The 18,345-nt window shown below is 41.0% G+C and overlaps 1 protein-coding gene across 3 annotated transcripts in view; it reads left to right on the top strand.

Annotated features, from left to right (window-relative positions):
- FBXL20 (F-box and leucine rich repeat protein 20) overlaps positions 1 to 14,698 on the top strand; it is a 96,593-nt gene extending 81,895 nt beyond the window's left edge. For 2 of the 3 annotated variants that reach the window (XM_020901769.2, XM_020901770.2), the window contains exons 10-15: positions 698 to 828; positions 2,474 to 2,534; positions 3,436 to 3,480; positions 5,271 to 5,327; positions 6,323 to 6,535; positions 7,905 to 14,698. In XM_020901769.2, the coding sequence (XP_020757428.1) occupies positions 698 to 828; positions 2,474 to 2,534; positions 3,436 to 3,480; positions 5,271 to 5,327; positions 6,323 to 6,535; positions 7,905 to 8,012 (615 nt within the window). In that variant the 3' untranslated portion in view covers positions 8,013 to 14,698. The remainder of the gene's footprint in view (positions 1 to 697; positions 829 to 2,473; positions 2,535 to 3,435; positions 3,481 to 5,270; positions 5,328 to 6,322; positions 6,536 to 7,904) is intronic. The other variant, XR_002315331.2, reaches the window with a different exon arrangement.
- Positions 14,699 to 18,345: the final 3,647 nt, after the last annotated feature.

The following is an 18,345-nucleotide window of genomic DNA, read 5'->3' as shown; positions in this document are numbered from 1 at the left end:
CAGGAAAGCTTTATTCTGAGGCTTACACAAAATTAGTGAATCTGTCAAGATAAGGATAAATTAGAATGTTGATCATATCCAACACAAGATGTTTATACATGACATCTTTTTTTCTAATGTAACATCTGTGTTCTTTTTCATTTTAAAATTAATAATTTGAAACATACAAAATTTGAGTTGGATACAACTGTTTCTCTCCATTAAATTAGGATAGTCTTTATAAAACTGAAATTTAGAAATAAATGGATCTATGGTTAATAAAAGACTGTAGTAGCCTCATCCACAGGTTGTTAAAGTAACTTAATATCAGTATCAAGTTTGAACTTGTAAATGTGTTTATACTGTTAAAATACTGCTGTTCTTATCTGTTTTCTAGGTTTTAAAACCATTTAATTGAACCTCCACCAAGATGCACCCCATGCAGTTCCCAGTCCTGTTACTCCCATTAGGTTAAAAGAACCCCATTATAGCTTCTTCCCTTTGCATCAGCAGTGAGCACAGATTCTCTTGAAAACTAAATCAAAAGGAACTGGAAGGAAGGAAGAAAGTGTTCATTTTCTTTTAGGTCTGCTACGTGATTAATATCAAATCTGCTTTTATTTCTTTTTGGCACTTACTTCACAGAGGTAACTTTTTTTTGTCTTTATCTTCTGCTAAGTTACTGATAACTATGGGTTTTTCCCTCTTGTTTTTTTAGCAAATCACAGATGAAGGTCTCATTACTATATGCAGGGGGTGCCATAAGTTACAGTCCCTCTGTGCCTCTGGCTGCTCCAACATCACAGATGCCATCCTGAATGCTTTAGGTCAGAACTGCCCTCGGCTTAGGTAAACATTTCTTGTTTGTCTCAAAAAATCAGAGAAAAGGAGCAGCGGCCTCCACTCATGCTCATTCCTTGGAAACTTGAAATTTTTAAGGTAGACTCTAGAAGGCCACTACCTTTTCAGATGCCCACCTACTTGCTTCCTACCTGATTTGATTACATGTAATTGGCCTGAACCTGGGGGTAATAGTCCTCATTTTCTACTTCTTGCTGTCCATAATAGAATATAACTAGTACTAAAATAGCAACATTTTATCTCATTACTTGAAGAAAGAAAGAAAGGCATTTTTTTCTTATTAATGCTTTCATGTAATTTCTTTCTGAAGAAAATTTATAGAGGCCTACCTATTCTGTTGTAGTAATGATGTCAGGTACATTGCGGGGAATATTTAAAGAGAAAAACCAGTTCCTCTTTTGTACTGATGGTTTTAAAGCAAGCTTTATTTCTCTGTGGCTCCTCTTCTCTACCTAAGTACAAGATTGGCTGAGTATTTACTAAGAATGCTGTGTTATCAGACACGTGGTATCAAGCCCATACTGATTTTTGGTCTTTAAAACAAAGCTTACGTCATACTTATATATTAAACGTGTTAGCCATCGTTTTAAATGACTTACAAATATTAATTCATTTAATCATCATAACACCATATAAGCACTGTTACTATCTCTATATTATAGATGAGAAGACCACAGCACAAAGAGGTTGAGTAAACAGTTCAAGGTCTCACAATTAGTAAGGGCAGGAATAAGTGTTCAGTCCCGAGCAATCTAGCTCCAAAACCTACAAAACCACTTTTCTTACCTATAATAATCATTGTAAACCAATAAAAACTTCCTTAAAACTTCTTTGTAATGACCTGACCATGGGCCTGTATATGATTTGGTTTTGTTTTTTAACTTCTTTAGTAATTTGTCAGCAAACATGCAGTATTCTTCGCTACTGTCATACAGACACCACCAGACTTTTCACAGAAAAGAGCTACTACTTTTGATTCCCCAAGCCTGTGGTTGGTGCTTAGGGTTGTGTTCAGCAGTTCCTGAATAGGAGAGTGACTGCCAGCTCAGCTTCCTTCTCTGCTGGGCCTCCCTGGGAGCCTGTGGGAGGAGGCAGGAAGCTTAAGGATATTTTTTCTTTTTTTTTTTTTTTTCATATATATGGAATTTCTTATTTGGGACAGGCCTATGATTAACCAGTCCCTTCATCGTATTTTTAAAAGCTATTTAAATCTGAGTGAACTTACATGTGAAATAGGGAAAGAGAATAATTTACTTTAGCAGCAAGATTAACTGAAACAGAGTATTTATCTCCATTTCCTTTGTTTTCTAGGAGCAGGCTGCCCTCTGGGGGGTAAGCAGTATGCTATCACGAAGGCTTTTTAATGCGTTTATCATGCATTTTGGCATTAACTACAAGCTTCTATTATATTATTCTGATTGCGTCACCCTGAAATATATTTACAGGATCAGTTTTTGATCGCTCCATGAAAGAGATGGCAAGATCTGTATACAGACTTGCTTAGCTGTGAATGTCATTCTATGTTACATAGACCTTAGGGAATAGGAGGTTGTTTTCTTAAATTCTTGCTCTTTTAATAGACCCAGTTTTCAGGGACCAAGGGATTGACTTTCACTTCGTTTTTTTTTAACAGAATATTAGAAGTGGCAAGATGTTCTCAATTAACCGATGTAGGCTTTACCACTCTGGCCAGGGTAAGTGTTTTCTTCAGGTTCTGTAGGCTTTGTCCGGGATTTTTAATTTTAGAAGAATGATCAACATAGGGAAATGTAGGGGGTAGAAAATTGAGGTATGGGATGTGGAAAATATACCTGTGGCTGGTGTTCCTGAGCATTCTTGGGCTAAAGCTTGAGGCAAGTGCTCCTGGAAAGGTAGATATGCATTGGAGAGCCTGACACTCCTTCATGAGACTTGATTTTCCACTTTTTCATAAGATGCTAGGTTAAACTGAGCAGGCATTTCCTAGTGCTTTGTGAGAAATTTACTTGGTTATTTGGTATGCAGCTGGTGAATGAATGTTGAAAGAAGCATGTAAACCTAATCTAAATGGAGAGATTTTAAGAGGTTTTCTATATTCTCCACAGATATTAATACATGAAGTGGCTTTTAAGTCACTGTATAATAGTATTTAAAAGTATACCATCTTTGACCAGTGTAATGCACCATGAGAAAGGGCATTTGCTTTCAGGGCAGATCAATGGAATACTAATGGGGGAGGGAACAGAGGGCAGCACTTGGCATAACTAGATTAGGACAGAGATTCCCTTCCTGTGCTTCCAAAGAAATCATTTTCATTAAGTTGTTTTTGGTTGAAAGGATTTCTATATTTTCTCAGTGAGTATTCAGGAAATTTATTCCTTTGGACTTCTAAGATATTAGATACTTTAAGTATGGAATAATTGAGAAATTCACTATGATACAGGCCTTTTTAAAAAGTGTAATTAATGGAATAAGGTAGAAAGTGGTATTAAAATGACACCAGTTCTGAAGCTCTTGAGATTTCATCAGTATATTTAATACTATTTCTTAGTTTTCTGACCTTTTCCTATATTTTAAATGTTTTTTCTATAATGTTGGGTTGTTTGTATTTTGTAGAACTGCCATGAGCTTGAAAAGATGGACCTGGAAGAGTGTGTTCAGGTAAGATTGTGGATTTTTACTCCGAAATAACAGTATAATAGAAATGTACATAATATATGCACGTTGGAACATTCAATTCCCTACCCTCTCGTATTTTAGAGCCTGCTGGCTGTCCATTTATTGAGGTGTCCTGCAGGCATAGCAGGCACAGGTGCTCATGTAATTTGTGCTAGGAAAATGCATGTCATCAGTAAGGTTGCCATTAGAAAGAAAGAAGGATCAGGCATTCAGATCATAAAGATATAAAGATATATGTTTAGATCTACAGGGTTATGATACCAGTAAATAATTAAAGCCCCACGACACTGATAGATATCTGTCCCTTTTTAGCTTAATTGGACCCAGAGCCTCATATATCATTAACCCTATAGACCCAACTCTGTGTGGAACCCTGTTCTTCAGGCAGGCTGACTTACTACCTTAATAACACTTTCTTTTATCACCAGTGTTAAGAGCTTTGAGTTTATTAGTTGGGTAGGGAGAAATTTTAAAGGGGGACTCCTGAAAAGAAGATAGAGGACTTCCCTGATGATCCAGTGGTAATGAATCTGCCTGCCAATCCAGGGGACATGGGTTTGATCCCTGGTCCAGGAAGGTTCCACATGCCACAGAACAGCTAAGCCCATGTGCCATAACCGCTGAAGCCTGTGTGCCCCAGAGCCCGCGCTCCACAGCAAGACAAGCCATTGCAATGAGAACCCCGAGCACTGCAACCATAGTAACCCATGCTTACCAGAACTAGAGAAAGGCTGTGCACAGCAGCGAGGCCCAGCACAGTCAAGGTATAAACTTTAAAAAAAAAAAAAAACTGAATTTTTTTTAATGGTAAAAACAAAGAAGAGAAGATAGTTTGGTAACCATAGCAGCTATATATTCAGTAACTATATATACTCCAGGTAACTTTTTGTTAGCTGGACACTAGTTAGTACCTGTTAATCCTTATTAAACTAAAACATGTTCACATCCATCTCTTGCACATGCCTGTGTGTCCTTTCCAGTGTTAGTTCTTCTGAGTGATGCACACATGCTTGCCCACTCTAGTCCTCTACCCCCTGCCATTTCTTAGCCCCTGTGGAGTTATGTGTATTATAATAATAATTTCAGAATTGGAGACAAATTTGAAAAGAAACGCTGATTTACTTTTCATCCTAAGATAATTATGAAAGACTTGTTTCTCAGGAGTTTTTCCGTATTGAATGTTCATAGTTAACCCAGCAGCTTCTTTCTGCCATCCTTGAGGAAAATAACTGACATACCAGTTACCAGTCCTGAGTCATGGCATTGCTTATAAAAATATGGGTCAGGGAAGGGGGTTCAGGATGGGAAATACATGTACACTCATGGTGGATTCAAGTCCATGTATGGCAAAAGCAATACAATATTGTAAAGTAAAATAAATAATAAAAAATAAAATAAAAATTTGGGTCAGATATCTAAAAACTTGAGGATGTTCCTATGTTAATATTTTTCATGGAACAGTATCTTCTGATTCACTTCTGTGATGGTTCTAAGGAGGTCAGACAAAGTCCAGTGGATAGAAGTTATGAGGGGACAAGTTTTCATTTATTTCAAAAACAATTTTCAACAGACCTGTTCAAAGATGACTAGATGAATTTAAGTCTAGCCTGGATAGATTCTCAAAAAAACAGGTTCTGGTAGCTGGTGGGATTTCAACCTTAAGATTCTGTTGTTTGATGATTGGGATATCAGTCTGGCAGCGTAGTCAAATGTGGTATGGCCCATGAGTTTTTTGCAGTTACACCTAAAATAAACTTACATGTTTCTTTCAGATAACAGATAGCACATTAATCCAACTTTCTATACACTGTCCTCGACTTCAAGTATTGGTGAGTTTGATTTTGGAAATTTTATATATTTATTGAATTTACTCAAAACTGAGCTATTGGTGTCTGGTTACCATCTTGGGAAAGTACATTTCTCCAAATTGTCAACTTACAGAAGACCAAGCAAGGACTTAATCTCAAGGGAGAAAGATAGAAACTGGAAAAGTTAAATGTTTTCTCTGTCAATGCTTGGAGATTGAAAACTGACAGAGTTTTTCTCCCTCCTGCATGAATTACACTCCAGCCTGAATGATGCTTAAATTTCCAGAGATCCAAGAGATGAGATGACCCCAAATACAGTCTGCTTCTCATTGGGACTAAATGTTCCTATAAAATAGAACCAATCAAAGCTTTACTTGGAGGGAGTTTCTGCTACTGCTTCCAGTAACACTGTGAGAAAGAATTTAGGTTGTCTGTTCTGTATCTAGGCTCATTTTTGGTGTTGTGTAGCAGATTAAACCAGGTTTCAGTCAAGGCTTTTGTGTTTCATATGGAGGAACCAGGGATTTAAGGAAAACTTGTAAAGTTAACAGGTGATCACATCTTACAGCTGTAAGAATCATCTTCAGGTAATAAACTATTTGGGCATGCCCTGCATCAGGTATTCAGTATTTAGTCCAAATTTCAAAAAAATTTTATAGGAAAAGCTTGAGCCCCTCCCTTGTCCCAGTAAGAGAGGAAAAAGTATTAATTAATAATTTGTGTGTCGAGAGGGTTGTGGGAGATGTCTTATTTTGTTTATGAACTATTTCACAGTCATTATAGGAATTCTCAAGATGTATTTAGAATCACCCGGAGAAATGTTGATCTTTGATTATCAAAAGCAGAATCCCACTGACTCTGATATGCATTCTTCATTTCACCACATGGCTCTAGTGATGGCTTGATATATTTCGGAATCAAACCAGAAAGTTATTTTGCCTGATTACACACAGGCCTCTGATTCAACGAATGCCATTAAATATTTCAGTGTCCTTCCCTGCTCTATTTGGCTGCAGAGTCTGTCTCACTGTGAGCTGATCACAGACGATGGAATTCGTCACCTGGGGAACGGGGCCTGCGCCCATGACCAGCTGGAAGTGATTGAACTGGACAACTGTCCCCTAATCACAGATGCATCCCTGGAGCACTTGAAGAGCTGTCACAGCCTCGAGCGGATAGAACTCTATGACTGCCAGCAAATCACGCGGGCTGGAATCAAGAGACTCAGGGTAAAGATGGCAGCATCACCTCTGGGTCTAGTTTCTCAGCACTTTCCTTTTTTCTTTTCTCCCCCTCCATTTCCTTTTCTAAGGTTTAGATTCCTGTGATATTTGTATTTACCTGGATTCTCAGCAAAGAGAAAAAAAAGATGGCTGGCAAACCAAAGGGTAGATAGTTCTTTCCTATTGTTCCTGATGTAAGTTTATCAGGAAGAAAAGAAATAATGAAAAAAATTTAGTTAAATGGGGCTTAAAATTTTTAATTTGTATAGCCTTTCATATCAAACTCTTGTACTGGGGTTCTTTTTTTTTTAAGACAGCAAATGGTGGTTGGATCACACAGTTTTTTACCTTTTCGTTTTGCCCCATCCTTCATAACAGACTCATGTATAGCCAAATCACTGAAAGACAGGTTGCCAGCAAGGAGGTTATAAAAGATTAGATGAATCTTGTGTTGGATTTTTCTGCTCAACAGACATTTATTGGAACATCTGCTCCACACCTGTTGTGGGAAAGGCACTGTGCTTAATTTGGCCCTTACAACCAAGCTTTAAAAATATCTGTGTTGGCCTTAATAGCCTCTTGAGTACATAAAGGAGCAGCAGATTTAAGTTGAAGTTTCAGTTGACCTCAGTTCCACCTCTCTCTTTAGACCTAGAGGACTGAGAATGTAACTGCAGTGGGAAGACCTTGCATCCATATCTCTTCTTTACCAAAAGAGGAAAGCCACAGGTCATCCAGAGCTGCTTCTGTGGCCTATGGTCCCTAGGCCTGCCTGGCTGTATTCCACCCCAGCCAGGGATTCCACCTCTGAATCCTCAAGAATCACTTAGCACTCTTCCACTCTAGCTATCTGTGTGCATGTCTAGACTCCTAAGTTCCCTAAGAGCAGGATCTCTATCTTGACCATTGTCCCTTTACAGAATTAGCACAATGCTTTGAACATAGTAGGAGTTTAGAAACCATTTATGTAGTAAATGTTAGAAGCATGTTAGTTAATAGAGGATAATGGGTTTTTAAAGATATAAGAGGAAACATTGTCCATAATGGTTTGGAAAAAATTAATTTTTAAGTTTATATAATTTCTTCCAGCTATAGGAGTCCAACCAGGAATCCCTTTGGGACAGGTTAAGAGATTAGCATGACTTTTGCCCCCAGTTTTATTATTATGGAAGCAGCTACCAAAGGAATGTGAGCTGATACAGTCTTTTAGAATAACCTGGGATGGTATGAAGTAGAACCTAGGTCTCAACATGCTCTCCATGCTCAGCCTCTGTTCTGCCTTCATGTCCACTCAGTCCCTCTGGTTTTTGTGAAAAACAACCTTGTTGTTTCTGTTGAAGGCCTCCCTCTTAGTAACGTTTCTGTCTTGTTTCAGACCCATTTACCCAATATTAAAGTCCACGCCTACTTCGCACCTGTCACTCCACCCCCATCAGTAGGGGGCAGCAGACAGCGCTTCTGCAGATGCTGCATCATCCTATGACAATGGAGGTGGTCAACCTTGGTGAACTGAGTATTTAATGACACTTCTAGAGTTACCGTGGATCTCCATTGGAAGCAATCCCAGTGTTCCGGGCAAAGGTTACAAAGTGAGGGCGGTGTCCAGATCCCCAGAGCCACACATAAATACGCATACCCACTCTCACCCTGACCCAGTCTGTCTCTGTGACCAGGGGACTGAGTTCGTGCTGGCTTTATCATGTGGATTGGTAAAACTTAACCATTCCTGTTGGATGTGCCCAGAAGAAAATCATAAGCAAGATAGATGGAAGGGGGCATTCCAGCAAACCCAGTGTTACTGCTACTGTGGTTTCTTTATTTTGTTAAGGGGTTTCTTTGGCGATTTTGGAACAGCAACTGCAGTCCTCCAGGGTCAAGGAAAGCATAGAAAAACAATACATGTTGTATCAGGGACCAGAGGGAAGATTTCTTTGCATCCTATAAATGGTAGCCATCCATTGTGAGATGACTAAAGAGTTTCTGTGCTTCCTTGTTCCCATGCCAACATGCTGAGCATGCTCACAAAGAAGGCTTGTCCATTCCTCCTCCTGTGTTTTAGTATTTGGCCCAGAGGTTTGCTAAATGGTTGCATTGAAATCACTGTGGTCCAGATGTGATGACTTATTCACTCAAATTGTCACTGTCTGTAGCACACTGTGTACCTGTCTGTCATTCTCTGTTGCTCCCTCCTGCACTTTTGCTCAATCTGTCATCTGTTCATAGTCTGCTTACTCACACTCAATTGTTACTCCTTTGCTGTTGTTGTGTTTGCAATTGCATTTTGGATGATTAGTTGGGGTTACCAAACATTTTTAAAAGAGACATTATCAATAAATATTTTTTTAATTCTAAATTTTACCATTAGGGGACCCTGCCTGAATCTTTGCCAGTCAAGAAAAATTATGAGAGGAAATTGAGCTAAGACTATTTTGATGAAAACAAACTTTGCCTTTTGGTTTTTGTTATATCTTGTGATAAATGAAAATATGCATGATACACCCAGTATTCCCCCCTGCACATTTTTCCTTCCATGTAACTTAATAAGGAGAGAGAAATGCATTATTAGGAAAGAGTGGAAATGCAAATCCCAAAACTGAAACTGAAAGCCACCTCCACCAAAGCTTAAATATTGTTGTTGACCAAAAAAATCTAGGTGTGATTAGTGGCATCTCTGATTTGTACCTGTGAGATTTGTTCTACTTTAGCAGGAATGCTGCTTGAGGAGTTATGCGATTGAGCTGGGCTGTTTCTCTTTTTTTCCTCCCATTTCAGCTTATCAGGGATGCAAGAATGACCCTATCACAGCTGGTCAACTGTACATCAGTGTTTGGTATCATATCTAATGTTGGAGCCTCAAAGGACTAGAACCTTTTCAGAACCCATCAGCCATCTCTCTCTTGAGTTCCAGACTTTCCATGAGTGAAATATCAGAGAAGCCAGGTAAAGGCATTGGGGTGGCAGAAAGAGAACATTGAGAGGAAGTAGGGGGTTCAGTGTCTTGGGCAGCCTGGTCACCAGAGCTTAGAGCAGAGTATTCAGTGCCCATGACTCAAGAGTCAAAGAAGTTCCCCCCACCAAAAAAAAAAAAAAAAATCATAGAGGATAAGGGAAATAAAATGAGTTTCTGAAGTGTAAGAAGTAGATTTCTAAACATCAAGGTTAGAAACCTTGTGTGATTTTTTTTTTTTTCCTTGTGTGATTTTTTAATAGGGTGACTTTTGTTTTTTTAGGACATTAATGTGCAGCCCACCACAATCTTAGGTCATCTTCTATATGATTCAGGCTGTTAAAAGGCTTGTTTTAATGCTGCAGGTGTTAGTAATACAAACATATGTAAGAATAAAATGTGATCTACTTTTCCATAAGCAATTAGTTGAAAAGGTCCTAGGAATCTACTATCCACCATTAGTTAGCATGTTAAATTTATTTTAACTCTTATTTTATTATTACACCCTTTTAAAATCTCAAATTATATGTATTTTTCATTTCCTTTCCCTTATCCTCTTTTCAGGTTACCACATAAGGAATATACTTTTTCAAAGTGAGACCCACTCTCCTGGCTATATCCCACATATATACATATACACATTTGCACACACACTTCTAGATGTGGTTGAAAATATTCAGATCCCCAGGTAACTGGGGCAACAGCTCTAACATACAAAGTTTAAAAAAAAAAAATAGTGCCTGAACAAACCTTTGATTTATTAGTGAGTGTGGATTTTAATTTCCCAACAGTTGAAGTTCTTGAGGTACTTCTTTATTTAAAAAAGGAACAGACCTATTCACTAGTACATGAATGTCTTGAAAATGCTGTTTCTCTTCTCAAAGAGTGCACCCACGTGCAAGTCTCTGCGGACTTGTGCGGGTGAGAAAAGTCAAGTGAGAATAAAGGCCCTGGAGTAAGCAGCTCTAGTGTGTATAAGGTCAGGCAGGAGCCTTGTTCCTTTCTCAAGAAAACTTGAGGCCCATAAAGCTTGGAAGGACATGTATTTTTATGCCAATCTGAAACCTGTGTTGGTTGATGAAATATGCAGGACTTTGAGAACCCATGGTAAGTTTTGGTCAGGTGGAAAGGGTCCTATCATTTGAACGTAATATTTCCTGACTCAACATTAGTGACTCTTGAAAATCCATTAAGGCTTTTCAGATGTAGGAAAAACTTATTGGTCCCTTTGTCTGACTCCGGAGTATGCCTTCAATTAAAAAAAAAAAAAGCGTGAACAGTGAGAAGAGATTTAGACAAAGTAAGAAGGTATCCTCAAAGTTATTACACATCCAGATCATCTCTTTTCTAAGCAGCCTTTTCCCCTTATGTTTTCCAGCATCACCAGTATCTTTTACATCTTCATTGACCCTACCTATGAAGGTGATGATTCCAGCTTTTTGTGTGTGTGTGTGTAGACTTCCATTTCCTTTCTATTACCCATTCTTGCCTTCTGTTTAAAACTTCACTGCCAGTGATAGTGCTAATTTATTTCCATGTCTTCAATCTGGCTTCCTCTCTGAATTCTTGTCCTGATCTGGGCAACCTTGAATTAAGTAACCGTTAGGCAGCTCAGGCCATTTTTCACTGAGCGATCTTTGATGTTTGCTTACTAAATTTGAAATCAAACTGTCAGATATAAGAAATAAGGGAATCTGGCTTCTTCCCTTGTTTCCAATATTTGGAATATGGAAGCACATTGCTTATATGTAAAAAATATCTCTCATCTTATTCTGCTCTTTAGTGGATGTAGAAGTATTTCATAAGTGGTTTTTATAAATTTCCACATCCATTAAGTTGATTTAGTCAGACATGTTAGTCAGAATTTTTTCATATTCCTTATATCACCTTTTAAAGGGAAATCTGGTGAATATTTTTATGATGCTTTATTTTAGGCTTTCCAAACTGTTTGAATGGTTCAATATAGCTACAATGCTGTAGCAGTCAAGTTCTTTTATTTCTCCTAATTGCTTTGTAAAATGCATTGTTACTGGTTTGATAACCCACAAATGCCATGGGAGGCTAAACAAAGTACGAGTTAGAACCTGTCTTAGTTTGAAGTTGTTAGGAAGTGTGATATCCCGGGAAAGAAGAGTTGGTTTCCTGTCTGCCTGTGGGCGACATATCCTTGGTGACTGTGTTGTTTAGAGCAAGGAACACTTGGTCATGGTGGACCCTTGTCGATTTAATGTTTATTGGGCTGAAAGTCAGATTGCTCATGACAGCTGCCACCAGAGAGGAAGGGTTTAAAGGAAATGGGTCTGTCCTGTTTTTCCCCCTTGCTGTGTGCATGATTTAAGGTTAGTTTTCTATCCCTGTTGTGCATCCTGGCTGACAGACTCCTTCCGTGGTATGCTTTGAGCTTCTGGAACACTTTATTAAAAAATTGCCTTCTCTATCTGCCCACTAGTTCTAGGATCTTTAACCACCTCAAACCTAGGCCGTGTGAATTGGTCAAGTCTTGTTTGAGAAGACAGATAGGATGTTTCATTGGAGGTCTTGAGGCAGAACCCTCCCCCTGACAATGATCTTGGACCAAAGAACCCTAAAGTGGTAGGAGAGTGAGGGGAGTTAAAAAGTCTCAGCCTCTCACCTTTATTTCTATCATAAATGCTAATTAGAAAATTGGAAGATACAGAAAACTGTATACAACCATTTCGGTAGGGTATAATTAATCCAGGTAATTTGGCTTGTATTTGCTGTGTCCAGATGTCCAAACTTAACACGACATCTCCAGCAGAGGGCATGCTGCTCTAACTTGCCCTCTCACTTGAAACAAACTTTCTACCATTTGAAGCAAGTGAGTTTTCTGCACGAAGGGCTTCTGCAGCCCGCCCACCCCCCTGCCCCGTACCCCAAGGCAAGTCTACCTGTTTTGCCCATTTTTATCCTTAAGAATGTCAGTTCTGCACCTCTGGAGCCTTCAGTCCCTAGGAAAGTCAGTAAGAACTTCTCAGCTGAGTCTGAGTGAATCTTTGAAGCCCAAGAGAATTACATTTAATTTTCAGCAGAAAAAAAAAATTGTTGGACAAGTTTACATGGGTGTTAAGAAAAATGCCATAATGCACTTCTTACATCTCTGCCTCCTGTGTTTGTTGAGTAAGCCTTACTTAAGTTTGTTAAGTAAGAGGTTGGTTCCCAGGTGTTGAGACTTAGTGCTTCCTCAGGCAGGGTGGTTCACTGCCCTTTTAGAAAAAAGAACCATGAACAACCAAAACTATATCAGTTGATCCTTTTTGTTTTCTGTATTTTTCAGTGTCTTGTTTTGAAGAATCAGGGTGGGGAAATGGTAGTTGCAATTCAAAGTAAAAGAGAAAATTGGTTCTGGAACTGGGGTACTTTGCTTCAGGTACGAGCATCTGTCCTGAATATGTAGAAACAACTGCCTCGCATGTGAGCAGATTTACTTTCCATCTAATGAACTCCATGCCCTTCTTCCTGGTGAGGAGGGCTTCTACTTTGCACACAGCCGACCAGTGTCACCCAGAAGGGGATCGGCACCACTGAACACCACCAGTGCTTCCCAGCAACTTCTGGGCGTGGTTGCCACCAGAGCAAGAGCAGGTAGGAAGTCAGCGAGAACTCCCACCTCAGGGAGAGAGGAGGGAAGAGAGCTGTCCAGACACGTGTTCTCAGCTGCCGTTCCCCCAGGAACCCAGGAAAACCTTTGAAGTATTTTTTTTTTTTTAATTAAAGTGAAGGAAGAAGCTTTGCCCCACTAAGTTTTGGCTTGTCAGTGTCTCTTATACCGCTTGTTACTATTAATTCAAATCTGTCCCACACTGCTGCTCACGTACATGTATGTTTGTTACCTTGGCCTAACCCTTCTCAGCCCCTGATGTCCTTATTCTGTGTTTTCTTTTTTTTATGGCACTAGTGAATGAGAACCTAAAGTCTTAGAAAATCCTAATTTGAAAAGGAGTCTCTAACTGGCATGGTTTGATTAATTCCTTTACCTTTCCCCGCCCAAAGACTTGAATGATTTTCTTTCCTAGTGCTATATAATAGACCTATAATAAGTGAAACCTTTGCTGCTACTTTTCTGGGTTTACATCAGTTTTTTTGTTTTTTTCCCTCCCCTTCCCTTAAGAATAATTTCTTATCTGTGCTTCTCTGATGACTGTTAATTTCCTAAGTACAGGAAGTGGTGAGCCTGAGATTTCTTCTCTCACTTCCCTCCTTACCCTGCCCCCCTAAAATACACTAACCTCTAACATACGCAAGATCTGTGAGATGGGGCTCATCATAAGATACTTGTGGGTGTTTTTCTTCCTCACCACCCTGCAGCTCTCAGAGCTGGCCCCTGAGGATCTGTGACTACCCAGTCTGAAGAGTTGCTCCGGGGAGAGAAAGGCCTTCTTAATTTTGCCTTTCTCCATTCCTGTTTTACGATCACCCTTCAGATGCCTCCTGTTGTGGCTGCCTCTCTTCCCCTCCTCCCAGGAATTTTTTTCCAAGCAGCCTGCCTCGGTCATTTCCCAGCTCCTCTCCTCACCGTTGCCCACCTTCCAGGGACCCTGAGAGCCCAGACCTGAGAAACAGGCCTGTGCAGAGCTCAGAGAACTGTGAGGACTCCCCCTGCCTGTCAGACTCTGCTTGGGGACAGAGATGGATGGGTAAATGGTGCTGTGGGAGAAATTTTCTCTTCAAACCAGGCTGTTTGACCCTTGCACTACCCCGCCTCCACCCCCACTCCCTGAGGAAGGGGTAAAATGCAGAGGATGGTTGACTGGCAGGGTCTGATCCCCAACATCACTGTCTGGCCTAAGCCTTGTCCAGCCATTCGGCCTGCCCTGGAGTGAGCGCTTCGGTGTATGGGAGCCGCTGCTTGCTTGTTTCTCCACCAGGCCTGCCCCAACACTTAGCCAGTCCCTGGGGCCAACACAGTTCCCTCTGTGGTGACCTAACAGCAGCTTCCATTAGCTGTCCAAGCAACTGTGTTTCCACCCAGTACTTTTGGCGCTTGAGATTGGGGGTGGGGGGTGGGGGGGTTATTTAAAATAAATAAAATCCAAGGTGGCAGTAGAGGATTCCTTTTGCTTTAAAAAAAATATTTGGATTAAAAAGAAAAAAAAATGTTTTTTATATATAAATATATAAAGTAAATTGTTATGTAACTATTATTGTTTCCTGTATGTTCTAATTTTTGTTTTATGATGTAATTAAAGGAAATAAGCTGTGAAGACTTTTCATTTTGCTGCGGAAATAGCCTGACTTTTAGCTAAGAATCTTAACATCCTTGAAACCTTGGTGTGTAAAGGCCCCTGAGGCTCAATCTTTTGGGCATCTTTATTTATTTATTTATTTTTTGCTATCCTTTAATTAGTACTCGTCATTAATTTTTTAAAGTATTTAGTATCTTTTCAATAGCCTTTTCAACAGCCTTAATATCCTGCATTCCACTTGTCTCTAAGAAAAATGGAGGACATAATATAAATCAGCGTTTATAAAAAACCTTTGTCTTAATTAATTTGATAGTAACAGTTCAGTCTGAGTCCCTTATCTCTGCAGAGCATTGCCCTTAGACTAAACAGGAGTGAGGGAGTAGTGTAATGGTTAATCACGTAAGTTCCATGTTAACCAGCTCTATCTCAGTTAACCGCTCTGTCTCAGTTCTTTGTTGGTAAAGTGGGGACGACAGTACCTGTTTTAGAGTTGTGAAGATTGAAAGCAAAAATAGTGGCATACAGTGAACACATTACCTGCTTTGATTTGCTTCATTTCAGCATCTAGTCTGCTGGAGGCTCCTAGCTTGAAAGATAAACAAAGGCTAAATGCAGTGGGGTCCCTATCCTTTGGTGGAGATAGGGACTAGAAGTAGAGCCAGATCAGCAACCTTGATTTAGATCTCAGGGTGTCTACCCTGCCCTGAAACACACCTGGGGAGCCCTGTGGGATCATGAGCCTCATTTGAAATCCACTCATACTGCGTGAGGTAAAGGCCTAGTCTGGATTGGTCATCTGGGGCCGACGGGATCCCACACTGCCTTCCAGGGGTGCAAGCAGATACGTGCCTGCTTCCTTGTCCTTACTGAGGCAGCCTTGGCCTAGGAGATCAGTCCTGGGTGTTCATTGGTAGGACTGATTTTTGAAGCTGAAACTCCAATACTTTGGCCACCTGATGGGAAGAGCTGACTCATTTGAAAAGACCCTGATGCTGGGAAAGATTGAGGGCAGGAGGAGAAGGGGACAACAGAGGATGAGATGGTTGGATGGCATCACCGACTCAATGGAAATGGATTTGGGTGGACTCCAGGAGTTGGTGATGGACAGGGAGGCCTGGCATGCTGCAATTTATGGGGTTGCAAAGAGTGGGATGTGACTGAGCGACTGAACTGAACTGGCCTTTGAGGGACGCAAGTTCTAGGTCTTTGAACTTCAATATGCAGATTCTCCCTTCCCTTCCTTTAATCCTGTTAATCAGTTCAGCCAGTGTTTAGAGCCTTCCTCCTGCCTACCCCACCTAGCCAGGCTTAGGACTCACCAGAGATGATCAGTAAATGACAAATGTGGTAAATGATTAATAAAGGCATTTTGGTCTGTCTTCCACACCATGCACACATGAGTTTTTCTTTTCAGTACGTTTAAAATTTTCCATCAGAAAGTTTTAAGGGAAGGGAATTGAGAAAAAAAGAATGGAATAAAACATGGCCTAATATCACTTACTAAAAAGTACCTAATTTAATATAAAGTTGGTTTTCTACATGGAAAAAAAGACACAGAAAATTAAGTTTCAGGTAGATTATAAACCTAAAAATGACACAAAATTAAGATTTTAATTCAACTACATTTAAGAAAAAGAAAGCTCCATAACCTCACTGTTCAAGAATAGCTGTAGTTGAGCACCTTGGGACAAGAGTTCCTTATCTATATTGCCAGGGTGTTTGCCTCACAGGCTTGGCCAGCTCAGCTCAGCTTGTCTCAGGGGTTCCAACAGCTTGCTGCTGAGCAGAAAGAAACATGAGCCTGGGGCCTGCTTGTAGGACACATCACAGTTTGGCTCTTCACCTGAACCCTGGTGAAGCATCTGAGGATTTTAACAAGGCTTCTGATGAACATAGGACCCCAAAGAATCAGGCTTGCACCAGTCTCCTCCTCTTGAGCAGGGCATCTCTGGGCCTAGGTCAGAACCAGGTAGTAGCCATCTGGATTCTGCACTGAAAGCAGTTTAAAAAAGGGGCTCTAGTGGAATGAGGCAGACCTCCAACCTACTGTGCTGCTCCCAAACATCAAAGCAGCCTGTGGTACATCTGCCACATCAAGTGTTTTTCCAGGGCCCCCGATTCCAGCTCTTTAGGAGCCCCCTGGGTATAGGAGCATAGAGGGAGAGAGGGCAGGCAGTGACTAACCAGGACCACCAGCCTGCTGCTCAGAAGTGCTCTGCTCCAGGTGATGTCCAGCAAGCCCCTGCCCTCATGACCAGTGTGACTGTTGGTGGGGTTGAGGCAGTGTGGTGTGGAGAACAATTTTCCCTCTCCTAATAACTCCCTGAAACCAGGGCGTTTTCCCCCCTTGAGAATATTGTTCCTTTTTACTGAGCAATGAGTAGCCGTTCTTGGCTATATGACTCTTGTCTCTTTGACACAAAGCTGGCGTGGAGCAGATGTTCACCACTTGGTTGGGGCACAGCACCCACAACACACCTTCAAGGAGACTTTCAGCCTCATATAGGAGACAGTGTAAGACAATCTTACCCTTTCTAGGGCCTGCCAGGCACACAACCGCTCCCTCTAAAACCCCTACCTTTCTTCACCACAGCCACAAAGTATGATTCATCTTTAAGATTCTGAACCACCTGCAAGGGAGAAGGGGTCACTAAGACAATTCTGTTCTTAGAGCCAAACAGAATAAGCTATGGCAGAGACAGCGAGACTGGGCCTGAGGTTGGAAGAGTATTTCAGGCCTTGGAATGTGCAGGGAACCACTGCCTACTTTACCTGGTCACTGAGGAGAATGAGGATGCCCCCGGGGCCCTGATGGAAAAGATGATAGATCTGATTGGCTGGGAGGGCCAGGAGTTCAGCCAGTTTCTCCAGGAGCTCTAAGCACTGAGTTCATCCAGAGAGATCTCTTGATAAAAGCCTGGGGGTGTGGGCAGCACGGGGACAGGAGTCAGTGGGGGGTGCCACTGCCCAGAGGGCAAAGTAACAGTTCATTGGGAGGTGCCCAGATGGGGAGGAGTAAAGGAGAAAAGCTTATAAATTCACTTCCATTTTCACCTCCCATTCCTTACCTCTGGCAAGGCCTCAAATTGAGAGGAACCTCCAGTTTAAAGAAATGATGGGATGCCATATGAATGACTGAAGCCCAGATACAATAACAAGATTATAGTGTTCTAATCCCTTGTACCAATAGAATGACAAATTTGGATGGAATTTGTGGAATCAGAGTGTAGAGCATGGAGGAATAAACCCAGGGAGACATCCTGGAAGACTAGTCAAATCACAAAAGATGAGAATGCCAAGGGCATGCTGGGTCCCAGGCCAGAAGAGGTTTCATGCAGCCACGCCTGGCTTCTTTTGTTTTCTGAAGAGGCCAGAACCTCACCTGAGTCAGGGTTCTTAGGAACCTCATCGTCTTGTAGAGGCCTCCTGAGCAACATATAAGGTCAGCCGGTGTCGGATCGGCCTGGACCAAGAGAAAAGTCTACAATCATACCTGAACTAACAGGTCCCAGTTTTAGCCCCTTTGGGAGAATCCCACCTCCTCCCAGGTGTCTAGGGAGAGGGGTCACCAAGATTTAGTGAACGCTGGACCCTGTGGGGAAAGGAGAGGAGAAAAATCCACCTTTACTCCCAGAAACTTGAGTGATGCACACGGGATGGCCACA

The sequence above is a fragment of the Odocoileus virginianus genome, chromosome 17 (genome assembly GCF_023699985.2).
Source record: "Odocoileus virginianus isolate 20LAN1187 ecotype Illinois chromosome 17, Ovbor_1.2, whole genome shotgun sequence".
Taxonomy (NCBI): Eukaryota; Metazoa; Chordata; class Mammalia; order Artiodactyla; family Cervidae; genus Odocoileus; species Odocoileus virginianus.
Note: the sequence above shows the minus strand (reverse complement) of the source record. Positions and strands in the feature narration are given on the sequence as shown.